This window comes from Chenopodium quinoa, unplaced genomic scaffold, assembly GCF_001683475.1.
Source record: "Chenopodium quinoa cultivar QQ74 unplaced genomic scaffold, ASM168347v1, whole genome shotgun sequence".
NCBI classification, from domain to species: Eukaryota; Viridiplantae; Streptophyta; class Magnoliopsida; order Caryophyllales; family Amaranthaceae; genus Chenopodium; species Chenopodium quinoa.
Genome location: NW_018742651.1, coordinates 1 through 12524, shown reverse-complemented (window position 1 = coordinate 12524; position 12524 = coordinate 1). Strand labels below are relative to the sequence as shown.

Genomic DNA, 12524 nt, shown 5'->3' with positions numbered 1-12524 from the left:
CCCTGTGCTCTGTATAGGAATTGATCGTGCAGTAAACGATTTAATACAACTTTTATTCCTTGCTTTGTAGAAAGACTTTATAAGAACTTTTCTTATTCATATCACATATGAAACCTTTGCTACATTTTGATTTGACCTATGTTTCTTTGTTTAGTTTTGTAGCTTATCTTAAAAGTATATCCCTTGAACAATGGTTGGAAGATAGGTAATTTTCATCCATTATCAATATATCTCATATAGATTGATATCTCCTTTCATAAACACTTCACAAGGATTTCTTTCGGAGTTTGTCGTAAAACGATTTCACAACTCTTGGATGTTTATCAAGGTATTGGCTTAAATTCTCATTATTACGATCCTATCGCAATATTTTAAATATATTGCCAAGTACATGTCCTGACTTAAATTTTCACAATTACAATTATATTGTAATGTAAACATTATTTTATCAAGTTGATACTGAACTTCATACTGAACATTTTGAACTTTTCAAAGTTTTCACTCTTATGCTTCAACTAAGCACAAGTAGTGATCGTATCACAAATTAAGTTTCATTGTCCGTCTCTAGCCTTTGAACCTTTGGTTTTTGTACATCGATATGTATTCGACCTTGAGTTCACATCATCATTTCTCTAAATGGTTACTTTTCAAAATTTCAAATTAGAATGATAATTGCATATATCAATGGATTCATAATCTAATGATATTGAAAGTCCATCCCTTTGGATCTTTCGCATGCAATGTTCATTTTCGTTCGAATTATTTGCCATTTTAGAGACAATTCATATATATAAATGGTTAATTATTTCTATGATGAATCACATTTATATAGGTTTTATAAGCACGTTTATGCTAAGTTTATAGTTGCTTTTTAGGTCTTTTAGTTGCTTTTTAGGTCTTTTAGTCGCTTTTTAGGTCGTAAATACATAAGTTGTTTGTTTTGTACTCTATTACGCTCCGTTTGTGTTTTTCTTAATGTTTCAGGTGATTTGATAGACATTTGGACGCTTTCGTAGTGTTTGGAGTTGATTCGGATGATATTTGGATGGAAGTCGATTAATTGAGTTTATAAATCAAAGATCCCACGTTCGTGGATGTTGATTTTGAGATTTATATGCATGAGGAATGAATATAGCATCCAAAAGGGTTGTTATGCACTTTTCGGAATTGAATTTGAGTTAGAAACGAAGTTAAACGATGTTTTACAAAGTAGCAAAACAGACCTTTGGTCACTCTTTTGATCATAACTTGAGTTCTATAGATTGGATTGAAGCGATTCAAATTGAGTTGGAAACTAGACTTGAAGTTCTTTTCAATGATAGGTCGCACGCCTCAATAAGCTTCCTAGAACAAAAGTTATAGACGTTTGAATCTAAGCAATGCAGTCATCCACCCGCGGGATGTTGCTGCGCCCCTGTCCCGCGACCACTCGACACCAGCCGTAGCTACTGCCAGCCCGCGGCCACCAGCCTGCGCCCCCAGGTTCTGGCGAGCCAAAGCAGCCCATGAGGTGCTCATGTTGTCGACTTTGCTTGCGGTTTTATGCCACGTCATCTTTTATCATCCAATAATAATTCAACCTATGTAATCTTTATTTTCTTAATTATTTTTTTTTATTTATTTTTAGATTAGTTTTAGGATAATATAAATACTCAAGGGATATTATTTTTCCCTTATGCCTTTTTATGCTTTTTGTTATTTAACAATCTTTTGAGTTTTCTCTTGAACCCTAGTTTCTCATGAGCAAATCCAAATTGATATTCGATATCAATGAAGCACGTTGATATAGGGTCATTTTCGTCTATTCGCGTGTTAAAGTAAGGACAAATTTGGAATAGAAATGAATGCCCAACTTTATACCGTTTTGGGACTACCGTTTTGGCAAATGTTGGATGTTAACTTCGTTAATGTTATTTTCGAACGGTTTTCAAACCCTAAAATTATTGGAGTTTTCTCTCTCTTCCGCGACAATGTGTCAGTAATGGTGATTGCTACACTTCTCTTGCTACACTTCTCTCCAATGAAACTGTATTTATTTTGATCAAAAACGAGTTGTGCTTGGTAGAATGAAGATTGTCGGTGTCGAGGAGAGCAGCAGTGACCTCAATTGCTTTGATGACGACGGAGTGGAAGTTGAATCCGATCTGAAAATTAAGGTATTTTTCGTTTCATGTGTTGGTGGATTATAATTAAGGTATTATTCGATTCTGCAATTGGTGGATTATATGCATTGCGGAGACAATGTATTTGTGTTTATATTTTTTTCAATTTGAAGCAGGGGAAAAAACTATATGTGTAATTGTGTTTGGTTCCTAAGTATATCTCTTAACAGTAATGGTCAGAAACATGCAAGATTTCCTCAATCTGTAATTAATCAAGTGTATTGTGTTATCAGCATAAAATTGTGGATGGAAGAAATTGTTAAAAGCGGAAATCAATTGCTAGTTCAGTAGGTTGTATTAAACAAGTATTAAACTATTTTTGTGTATTGGTTTTGAAGTTATTAATGATTTCAGTGAAAGTAATTGTTAAATTCAATGCAATAGGTTTCTGGGTGTTACAAACAGCCACCATTGAAGACTCTATCTCCCGAAATTTTTAAGGTATAGATGCTGTTGTATGTAGTAACCTTTAGGTAATATCTTTGAGCATCAAAGTTGGTTACTGAAAATGGATTGGTTTGTTAATGTTGTTGTAGGATGAGTCATTGACTATTGGTGGTCAAGTTAAAGCAAGAGGTCAGGTATTAAAGAGACGAGATGAAGCTAGATGTCGGGTAAGATGTGATGTGACATAGGTTTTTGGAAATAGTTGATGGTTGTTTTTTAATTAAATTGGCTATTTTTAATATGTTTGGTTGACTACCATGTTGTGCAACCTCCAAATACTACTTGTCGTGTCGAGACCTTTGGGAGAATATGTCAAACCTTTGATGATCGTAGGACTAGGTGGGTTGTGGAGATGGGGTTTGGAGGGCTTTTACATTTTGCCGGAGGCATGCACCTCCCAAGGCAGTTATCTTATTGGCTAATGACTTGTATTGATCCTTTGAACTACACATTTAGAACTTTAGATGGTAGGGTCATTGGTCTTTCAAAAAATCAAGTTCATTGGGTTCTTGGTATTCCCAATAGAGGGAGGAGTGTACCAGGTTACAAATCTATAACGGATGATAATATGATAAAGATTCATGAAATAATGGGCAGGTATGGTAAAGCATGGATTAGTAAATCAAACAAAACAGGTCGACAGTATAAGTCTCAGGGTATCCTAGTGGATAGGAAATTAATGGAGAGGGTTGAGGGTTACTGGGGAGAAGAGGAGGGAGATGAATTTAAGATGTTGTTCTTGCTACTTTCACAGGAGTTGTTGTGTCCTACTCAGTCCTCTAGACTGGCCTCAGATTTAGTTCCGTCGTTAACGTGTGCCCCTCTAGCTTCAGAATACGACTGGTGCAGTCTTGTCTTGAAGAAGCTTATGGACAACGTAGCCACATTTGCAAGGAGGTTTTATGCTAGTGGTTACGCTAGTGGGTGCGGAGGATGTTTAATATTTGCTGTGGTACCCAATTTTTTTCTGCGGTTTTTGTATTAATCAGGTGGGGTTTTTTTAATTTTGATTTAATTGTAGAACATAATTATCATGGTGCAGGTGTTTTATCTTGATCGGCTTGACAGGCAACCGGTGAGTTGGGGCGTGTTCTCGAGGATTCAAGCTTGGACTATGAATGAGATTCGTTTTGCTGTGAAGGAGGACCACATGCCAGATGGTGGTGACTTTGGGGTTCTTGGTGTAAGTGTTGATGTATGAAGTATATTAATTTTGGCAATTTTACTTTAGTTATATCGTTAAGAAATGTTTTCGGGTATCTGGTATCTTTTTACAGAGTTTGGATGTGGCTTATGGTGAATCGCATCCACTATTAGCAAGGGACACACAAGGGCCTGAGATTGAGGTTTGAATTCAATGTCTTGTTCAGTGTTAATGCTTCGTGTGTCGATTTTGTGTTATTTGATGTATAATTTCAGACCTGTAGTTGCAGGTGAACTTGGTTGCATTTGGTAGGACATGGAAAAGGAAGATGCCCACACCAAGGCGTGTGGCTATGAGAAAGAACTTGCGACAATATTGAATACTAGATGATGAAATAGAATGTGTATTTTGCCATTCTTTATCGAGTTGCCGTACATTGAATGCTAGTGAACTGAACCGCTGCCAGGGTACACGAGTTTTGGAAATAGTTGTATTGATTCATGACCGTATAAAGAGGTATGAATGTGGTTTGGTCTTCAGGTCATTGTTATCATTGCTGGGTTTTTAGGATTCTTTGAAAATACGGGTAATTATGGGTTTGTTTATCCTTTAGGTCTTTATGTGACGATGCTGTTAACGCTTGTGAAATGGTTCATTTGATTGCTGGGAATCAATCCTTATTTGACCGACAACATGTAAACCATGCAGTGCAAAGGGTGAGTTGATGTTGTGTTTACATATGTTGGTTTGTTTGGATTATAAATTGAATTAAGTTCCACCGTATTCCCTCTCCCCCCCCAGACTTCGGGATTGATGTTGTTTTGTTCAAGTCAGTTAAATGTTTGATGCTGTTATTAATGATTTTAACTGACTGATCATTATGTAGATGAAGCGAGGCATTGTTATCTTCTCTGGGGGTGTTGGAATACATTCACTTTGTACGGACACTATGAGAAAGCTGATAGAAAGCGGGTGTTGCGGAGCCATGGCCCTTGTGTCTCATGTAAGTATTTTGATTGTTTGTATTGGGTGTTTATTAGTGTTACTTAGTATTCATAAATTCCTAACAGGTTATTGAAGCCGGAATTGATAGGAACGACACAAAGATGGCCCGCTTAGCAGTGTTCTTGAAGCGGCGGTGTGTTCTTGAATTGTACAGCACACAGTCACAGTCTTTATTTGTATTTGTTAAAAAAAGGGTGTGTTTTTCTCCATGCATCTTTACTGAATATGTTAACATCTGAACTTTAAAAGCCTAATACAGTGAATTGGTCGTGCAGATTTTGAATTTTGATCATCTGTGTGTAGAGCTTGGTCTTCGATCACATAATAGGGACCCTCGTGATGTGATGATGGTATTAACAGTGTGCCACCATTGAGTTTATTTTAGCGTTAAATAACTACTGTATTGTTGGGCCTCATTGTAACATTTATTTGACGAATTTTATAAGGCAGTTCCTAATGCAGTCCTGTAGAGATATGTAATATGTCCACCCACGGATCTTGTATTAAATTTGTACTCTTATTGGATTTGTTTATAATATCCATTAATGGTGTGGGGCAATCGAATAGGGCCTATATTGTGTGTACATTGGGTATGATAACCTGTAATGTGTTGGGCCACTTGGGCCATTCAATCTGGATTGGTGTGTAGCCTGTAATGTGTTGGGCCACTTGGGCCATTCAATCTGGATTGGTGTAGTGGTTCGAATTCAATATGGATATTTATTGGGTCATTCAAATTGGTTTGTTGAGAAATTATTTGGGCTATGTTTCAGATGTATGAGCAATAACAATGAGTTATAACAAATTCCCTGCTTAGATAATAAGTTATTTCACTCTCACAAACTAAGTGATACGGTTATATTTTAGGCAAATTTTATTTTAGTAAAATCAGAGTGATATGAATGGTTGTAAAAAAATAATTTAACTTGGATTCGAATTTCTAACAACAAAATGCCCCATTCATTAACTTCATCAGTAGGAACAACAAAAGCTGGCAAAGTAGGTGTTTCGGGGTTTTCTGATGTCCTGCGGGAGAGCTACAATTCCGAGACTGGAACCGGACGCCTGTACCTGCAAAATAACGGAGACTCCTGAGAGCTCCGCCTCCAACGGTCAAGTTAGTACCTGATTAAGGAGTAATTAATACAGAAATTAAAGTAATAAGGTCTCTCTAGGTGAGAGTATTTAATGTAGGTAATCTGCTTTGCTAGCGAGATCAGCCGGTTATTAGTGTGTTCTGTCAATTATTCGGTCCCTTGATTAATGAGGATTAATCGAGTATTTATAGCCTTGGGAAGCGTGCAACTCTCTAGGTTTAAGGTAAACCTAGGGCCGATCGGGCTTCTAGACTGAAATGGGCCTTGATGGCCGGTTGTCCCATTTGGCATGGGTGGACACGTGGCGTGTCTTAAGTGGTCCGTGGAGGACGCGTGGCGGAACCTGGTTGGTCCACTTGTCAAACGGCGCTTGGTGAATAAAAATCCCCTAATCATTTGCCCCTCACAGGTGGCACGCGACTGGTCACGTGTCGCCTGTGACAGGTGTCGCACGGTGACAGGCGACGGCCCGTTACAGGTGTCACCTTGCAGACGGCCGGGAGACTCTCCCGCCCAAATTTGAATTCGGAGGCGACCCTTCGCCTTCTCATTTTGCCTATAAAAGGAAGTGCTGACTTCGGTCATTTTCACATTTGAGAATTTTTGCGAGAACATTCGGACCCCTGAACTTGCTCTGACATTTTCGGACTTTTTCTGCCTACCGCCTGTTCTGACAAGCCGACTGACCCGAACTTTCAGGACTTCATCAACTGTCATCCGTTCAGGTAACTCAGTTCTCTTACTCTTAATTTTCTTTTTATTTTTTGAAATGGCACCATGGAAGCACACGACACGCCCTAAGTTAGTGATCAGCCGGTCACCGGGGACGGCTGAATCTAGGACTAGGAGTGCCGCCTGCCCTTTTCTGGACCCATCTTTGCCCTTTATACAAAGTCCGACTGAATCTGTGTCTATGCAGAACGTGATGGCCAGAACAAAAAAGACTGCTAGAATATCAAACTCAGACGGCTCCTCCCAAAGGGTACTCCTTAGCGAAACATCTGACCAGGCGCCAGATGTGGAACGAGGCGACTGTCAAGCTGACAGTTCTGAGAGAGGGACCAAGGTGTTCCCTTCTCATCTAACCGTGGACATGTCTAATTTACCTTCTGCTCCTTCTAAGGGAGAGGAGGCGGGCCCCTCTAGGAGAGGGGAGGAGTCGTCCTCTTCGGACTCGTCAGGGGACGAGTCCGATTCCAGCTCTTCTGACCATAGTTCTTCTAACCATAGTTCTTCTGACTCAGAAGAAAAACATAACCGCCTACAAGAGGCGAGAAGTTCCCATGCAGTGGAGAAGGGGGATAATTGGGCAGAGCCGTCCGCCTCTTACAGAGAGGAAAACACCCCCTACTACTGCAGGGTGCCCCGGGGCCGGATCGCAACCATGCGAGACAACGTGGCGAGCTTTATTGCTAACCACAAAATGGGCCCGGAGTATTTACTGTTTGTGCCGGATCCAGAAGATACTGTCGTCTGGCCGGCTGGTACCAGCTATGGTGACGGCTGTTTTGGCTGCTATGTGGCGGCCATCAAAGCTGGTCTGCGCTTCCCATTACATCCGGCTGTTCAGCGGATTTTAGATGGGTATGATCTGGGGTTATGGCAGTTAGCCCCCAACTCTTGGGTAAACGTACTCGGCTATGTGGCCGGGTGCGAACTGAACGGGGTGGAGCCAAGTTTTGAGGCTTTCGCCCACATGAACTATCTCAGCCGGACCCCTAAGTCGGGAGGTACCGGCTGGTATCAACTAACAAGCCACAGGGGTTACCTCATGACGAGAGGTAAGGCAAACAAATGGAAGGATTGGCGGAACACCTTCCTTATTATCGAGAGTTCAGACACGGAGCTGAACAAACGTTTTAACAAGTGGAACAGGGATCCGCCTCTTCTTGCAGGCGGCCGCAGCATGCCGCCTGTTCCCCCAAAGGCTAAAAGAGAGATCCTAGACAAAGGACTCTTCAAAGTAGAGACTAGGGTGAACTCTACTTCAGGGGTACGAGAGCAAGTACCCCTACACTGCGTCCCGAGCTTCAAGTGGCTCTATGATGAGTACTTCTTGGCCGCCTGTGGCCTCGGCAGTCGGTGCTCTAGAGGTAGCCGGCCTGACGAATACTCTGTTTTCTCACGCCTTGTTTACTTGGGATTTTTACTAACTTTGCTGTTTATTTCTTTCAGCCGACGCCATGAGTAGAATAACAGCATCTAAGACTGCGGCGGCCATGCTGCGGGTTTCGCTAATGAAGCAGTCGTACGCCGACTCCCCCAGCAAGGAGGCACCCTTGGTAAGCTTTAAAAACTCTTCCCCTTTAAGTTGTATTATGCATATACTAACTCTTTTTGTTTTCAGTCTGGCACTCCAAGGGCTTCTTCCTCGCAACAGCCGGACCCCAAGGCCCGGAGAACGACTGTTGCAAGCTCTCCTGGGTCTTCCAGGAAAACAGTGGCGGCTGAGAAGCAGCCGGCCACTTCTTCAAAAACCCAGGCGGGGCCGCCTAGATGTATGGAAATTTGCTTGTAAAAACTCACTCTTGCTTCCTTCTTGATTAGGTCTAACTTGTTTTTCCTTCTGCTTAATGCAGCCGGCCCCCAGGGACTTGACTTGGTTGAGGTAGCCAAGTCAATGGTTAAAGTAGTTCCTCCCTCTGACAGGGAGGCGGTCAAGGGTGCCGGCACCCTTGACCTCGATGGAATTTCGGGGATCCTAGCTGAGGTATACCCTTTTGAAGTTCCAGGACGCCTGTTAACCCTTATGATTGGAAACTGACGCCTGTTTTTCTTTGTACTTAGGCCCTGCTCCGAGTCAACAGCCTTCGCAAGCCGATTGATCGGAAAAACAAAGAGGTAAAGGCCGCAAAGGCTATGGCCGCCTCCAGCTGTGATAAAGCAATGTTTCAAATTGCCCAAAATGAAGTACTGACCATTGATCTTCTTTATTATCAGGCGCAGGCGACCGCCGCTGTTCGGGCTCAGCTAGAGGCGGCCCAAAAGAAGGTTGACGAGCTGGAGGGGACCGTCACCAAACTTAAAGCCGAGCTGAAGCCCCTTCGTCAGAAAATGCACTCTTACGAAGCCATGGAGAAATCTTTGGCTAACGTAAAAGAACGCCTGGTGAACCAGGAGAAGAGTCTTACCCAAGAGCTCTCGGACAAGGCCGAGCAAGAGAAACAAGAGCTCGTCCGGGAGATGGTGGAAGACTCCGCCCAAATCCAACGCATGACCTGGGAACGACTGTTCCCCAGTGCCGACTTTGCCTCATGGGAAAGAACGTACCGCCAGTGTTCGGAAATATATAATCAACAGATCCTGGCGGCTGCTGAAGAAGAGGCGATGGACGTTGCGTTGGAGGAGGAAGAGCCGGTTGTGGCGCTTGTGCCACTTGGGGGTAAGGCATCAAAAGATGATGCAGCTAAGGCCGAGTCCAGCAAGAAGAGTGCTGACCAGGCGGCTGCTGCTGATACTGAACTGCCCCCTTCTTAAGCTTTAAGTATATATTTTTTTTTTTTTTTTTTTTTTTTTTTTTTTTTTTTTTTTCACGGCCTGCGTGCCGTTTGCTTTGTAATTACCCGGCCAGGGGGCCGGGGTTTTGAATATTCTGCTGGTCTTTTATGGCCGGCTCATTTTAATCAAATTTTTTGTTTTTGTTCAAATTTGTCTAAGTATTTGAAATTTGCTCACTAGACAGACTGTTGTGCATGGTCGAACGTTAAGACAGGTACTAATAGTAAGTATGCCGCCTATGCCCCTGGACGACTGGTTGTCTGTTTCCAGGATAGATGATCAGTCGGCCATTTAATCAATCGGTATTCGAACTCTTTATTCAATTTGACCAAGTAAATAGAATTACCAAGTAGCCAAGGAATTTAAGTAGGAAAACAAGCGGCGGGTACCGGTTGTTTCCCTTTATTGCCAATGTTGGCCTCTAATTTGTTATTTGTTAACCTAGCAAGAGTATTGGTTGAGAGCCTTTGTTTATTAAAAACAAGTGGACGACTCGTACCTTTTAGGCTCAGTACTAAGTTTGAGTGACTATTAAGTTAACATAGGAGTTACTTAGTCTTCGTCACAATATTGATTGAGTAGTAAAGGTATCAGGCGGCGTAGGCCGGCTAGACCCCTTGATTCACCAATGTTTGTTGGCTATTTACTCAATAGGTTATCCAGTAGGAATAGGGGTTCGAGTGCCCTTGTTTGTATAAAACAGGCGGACGACTCAAACTTTTTAGGTTCCATACCAAATTTGAAGGAGTGACTATGAGTTAACTTTGGAGTTACTCAGTCGCCGTCACTTTTGTTTGAGAAGTAGAGGTACCAGGCGGCGTAGACCGGCTAGACCCCTTGATTCGCCAATGTTTGTTGGCTATTAACTCAATAGGTACCCCCTGCATTTATCCCAAGTAATACAGGCGGTCATCTGACTCAGATGTCAACTGCTACCACTGGTTTGGTTAGTGATAGAGTTATCCTTGTCTCAAAAACGGCTACGTGGTTGCCCTTTGGGACAGTCGTATAGGTGCCGTGTAATTAGTTTATAGAACAATGTTCCACCCAAAAGGGAGCTGCTCTCTGCGACGAATTTCATCCGAATGGATGCCGCCGGACGCCTGCTATAATGTTGGGACAGGTCGGATTAGTTTTTAAAAGTTAGATCAGTTGACTAGGCGCCTGGTCTGATCATTCGGCCAGTGGCCTTGGTATGTTCTTGGTGAACGTATGTGCTAAGTAAAAGAAGGGTAGCCGCCTGTTAGTTACAGGATCGGCCAGGCCCTAAACTTTTTAGCTAAGTATTGTGAGTAAAATACTCGAGGGAGAGTAGCCGACTGTAATGGAACAGACGGCATGCCCCTGTAAAGATAAAGAGTGAAACTCAATGGAGAGTAGCCGACTGTAAAGGTACAGACGGCATGCCCCTCGTAATACAAAATTGAATAGTAAGTGCCAACTTTTTTAAGTAGCTCTTTACTTTACATCATTCAAAAGAAATATTTCTTAAGGTTATCTACATTCCAAGTTCGAGGCAACGGTTGTCCGTCTGGTGTTTCCAGACGGTAGGTACCGTCCCTGACTTCCGCATAGATTCGGTAGGGTCCTTCCCAGTTGGGGGTTAGTTTGCCAGACTCGTTAGCCCTACCAACTGCTTCCATTTTTCTAAGTACAAAGTCCCCTACTTTGAGTGGACGCCTGTGCACTTTTTTGTTGTATGATCTAGTCATTCTCAGGCGGTAGATTTCATGGCGCAAAACAGCATTGCCCCTCTTTTCAGGAAGTGAGTCTAATGCCAGGCGCATAGCTTCCCAGTTTGCCTCTTCGTCATATAGCATTACTCGAAGAGTCGGCTCGTAGTGTTCTATTGGAAGAACAGCTTCTGCACCATAAGTTAGGAGGAATGGAGTTTCTCCAGTCGCCCCTTTTTCAGTCGTCCTAATGGCCCAAAGAACATGTGGTAGTTCATCTGCCCATAGGCCGCCTGCTCGTTCAATTTTTTTCTTGAGACCGTCTGAGATGATTTTATTAAAGGCTTCTACCTGGCCGTTTGCTTGTGGACGGCCGACAGATGCAAAGTAATGTCCAATTCCTTGGTCTCCCAACCAGCTTTTGAGAACAGGCGTCTCAAATTGGGGACCATTATCAAAAACCATAGACATGGGAACCCCGAACCGAGTGATGACGTTTTTCCAAATGAATGAAATTACATCTTTCGTCTTGATTCCCTTTACAGCCTCCGCCTCTACCCATTTTAGTGAAGTAGTCAACGGCAACAAGTATATACCTTCTGCCGCCTGTAGCAGGCGTATATGGACCCAGAATGTCCATGCCCCACTTAGCAAACGGTAGTGGGCTGTGAATGGTAGTGAGGTCAGTAGCCGGACGGTGAATTAATTTGCCAAACCTTTGGCACTTGTCACATTTTTTCACCATCTCCATTGCATCTGCTTCCAAAGTAGGCCAAAAGTAGCCCTGCCGCCTTGCCCTTTGAGCAAGCATCCTACCACCTATATGGGAAGCACAGAAACCAGAGTGAAGATCATCTAGTATCTCTCGTCCCTTTTCAGGAGTAACACACTTTAAGAAGGGTTGAAGGTGCCCCCTCTTGTGCAGTTCCCCCTGTATCATTTCAAAACAGGAGGCTCGTTTTTTCAGTGATGCCGCCTGTTGAGGATCATCCGGCAGTGTACCGTTTGTCAGATATGCCCTGATTGAATCCATCCATGTTGAGCTTCTGTCTAGAATTCCAATAGGATTTTCCTCGATGCTTCTCTTCTCCATTACTTCCCAAAACACAGTTCGAGGAGTATCGGAGGAGGCGGATGATGCTAATTTCGAGAGTGCATCTGCCTGGTTGTTTTCTGATCTCGGTACTTGGATCAGATGGAAATCCTCAAGGGAGCCGACTGCTTGTCGGACCGCCTGTAAATATTTGATCATGGCCGGATGTGTTGCTTCGTATTCGCCATTGTACTGACTCACTATCAGTTGTGAATCAGAACAGGCGTCTATTTTCCTTGCCCCGGCCGCCTTACACATGCGGATCCCGGCTAGTAAAGCTTCATATTCTGCCTCATTGTTTGAAGCCTGGAAACTGAAGCGTTAGAGCATACTCGAACCTGTCGCCCTCTGGAGATTGACATACGACGCCTGCTCCACAACCGTTTGAAGTAGAGCTTCCGTCCA

General features: G+C 42.9%; 1 protein-coding gene across 10 annotated transcripts; it reads left to right on the top strand.

Annotated features, from left to right (window-relative positions):
* Positions 1-1889: 1889 nt before the first annotated feature.
* Positions 1890-5523, top strand: LOC110722034. Of its 10 annotated transcripts, XR_002511510.1 has the most exons (10): positions 1890-2156; positions 2547-2603; positions 2699-2776; positions 3652-3792; positions 3887-3955; positions 4037-4269; positions 4367-4469; positions 4640-4756; positions 4824-4952; positions 5034-5082. XR_002511510.1 is itself a non-coding variant. In XM_021901257.1 (6 exons), the coding sequence occupies exons 1-6, from the start codon at positions 2067-2069 to the stop codon at positions 5130-5132; spliced, it is 486 nt and encodes a 161-aa protein (XP_021756949.1). In that variant the 5' UTR covers positions 1890-2066; the 3' UTR covers positions 5133-5523. The 10 variants fall into 10 exon arrangements, 4 of the variants coding, with proteins under 4 accessions (XP_021756949.1, XP_021756950.1, XP_021756947.1 ...); XR_002511509.1 differs by lacking the exon at positions 1890-2156 and having other exon boundaries at positions 2546-2603; positions 2699-3561; positions 4066-4269; XR_002511508.1 differs by lacking the exon at positions 1890-2156 and having other exon boundaries at positions 2546-2603; positions 2699-3561; positions 4043-4269.
* The last annotated feature ends 7001 nt before the right edge of the window (positions 5524-12524 follow it).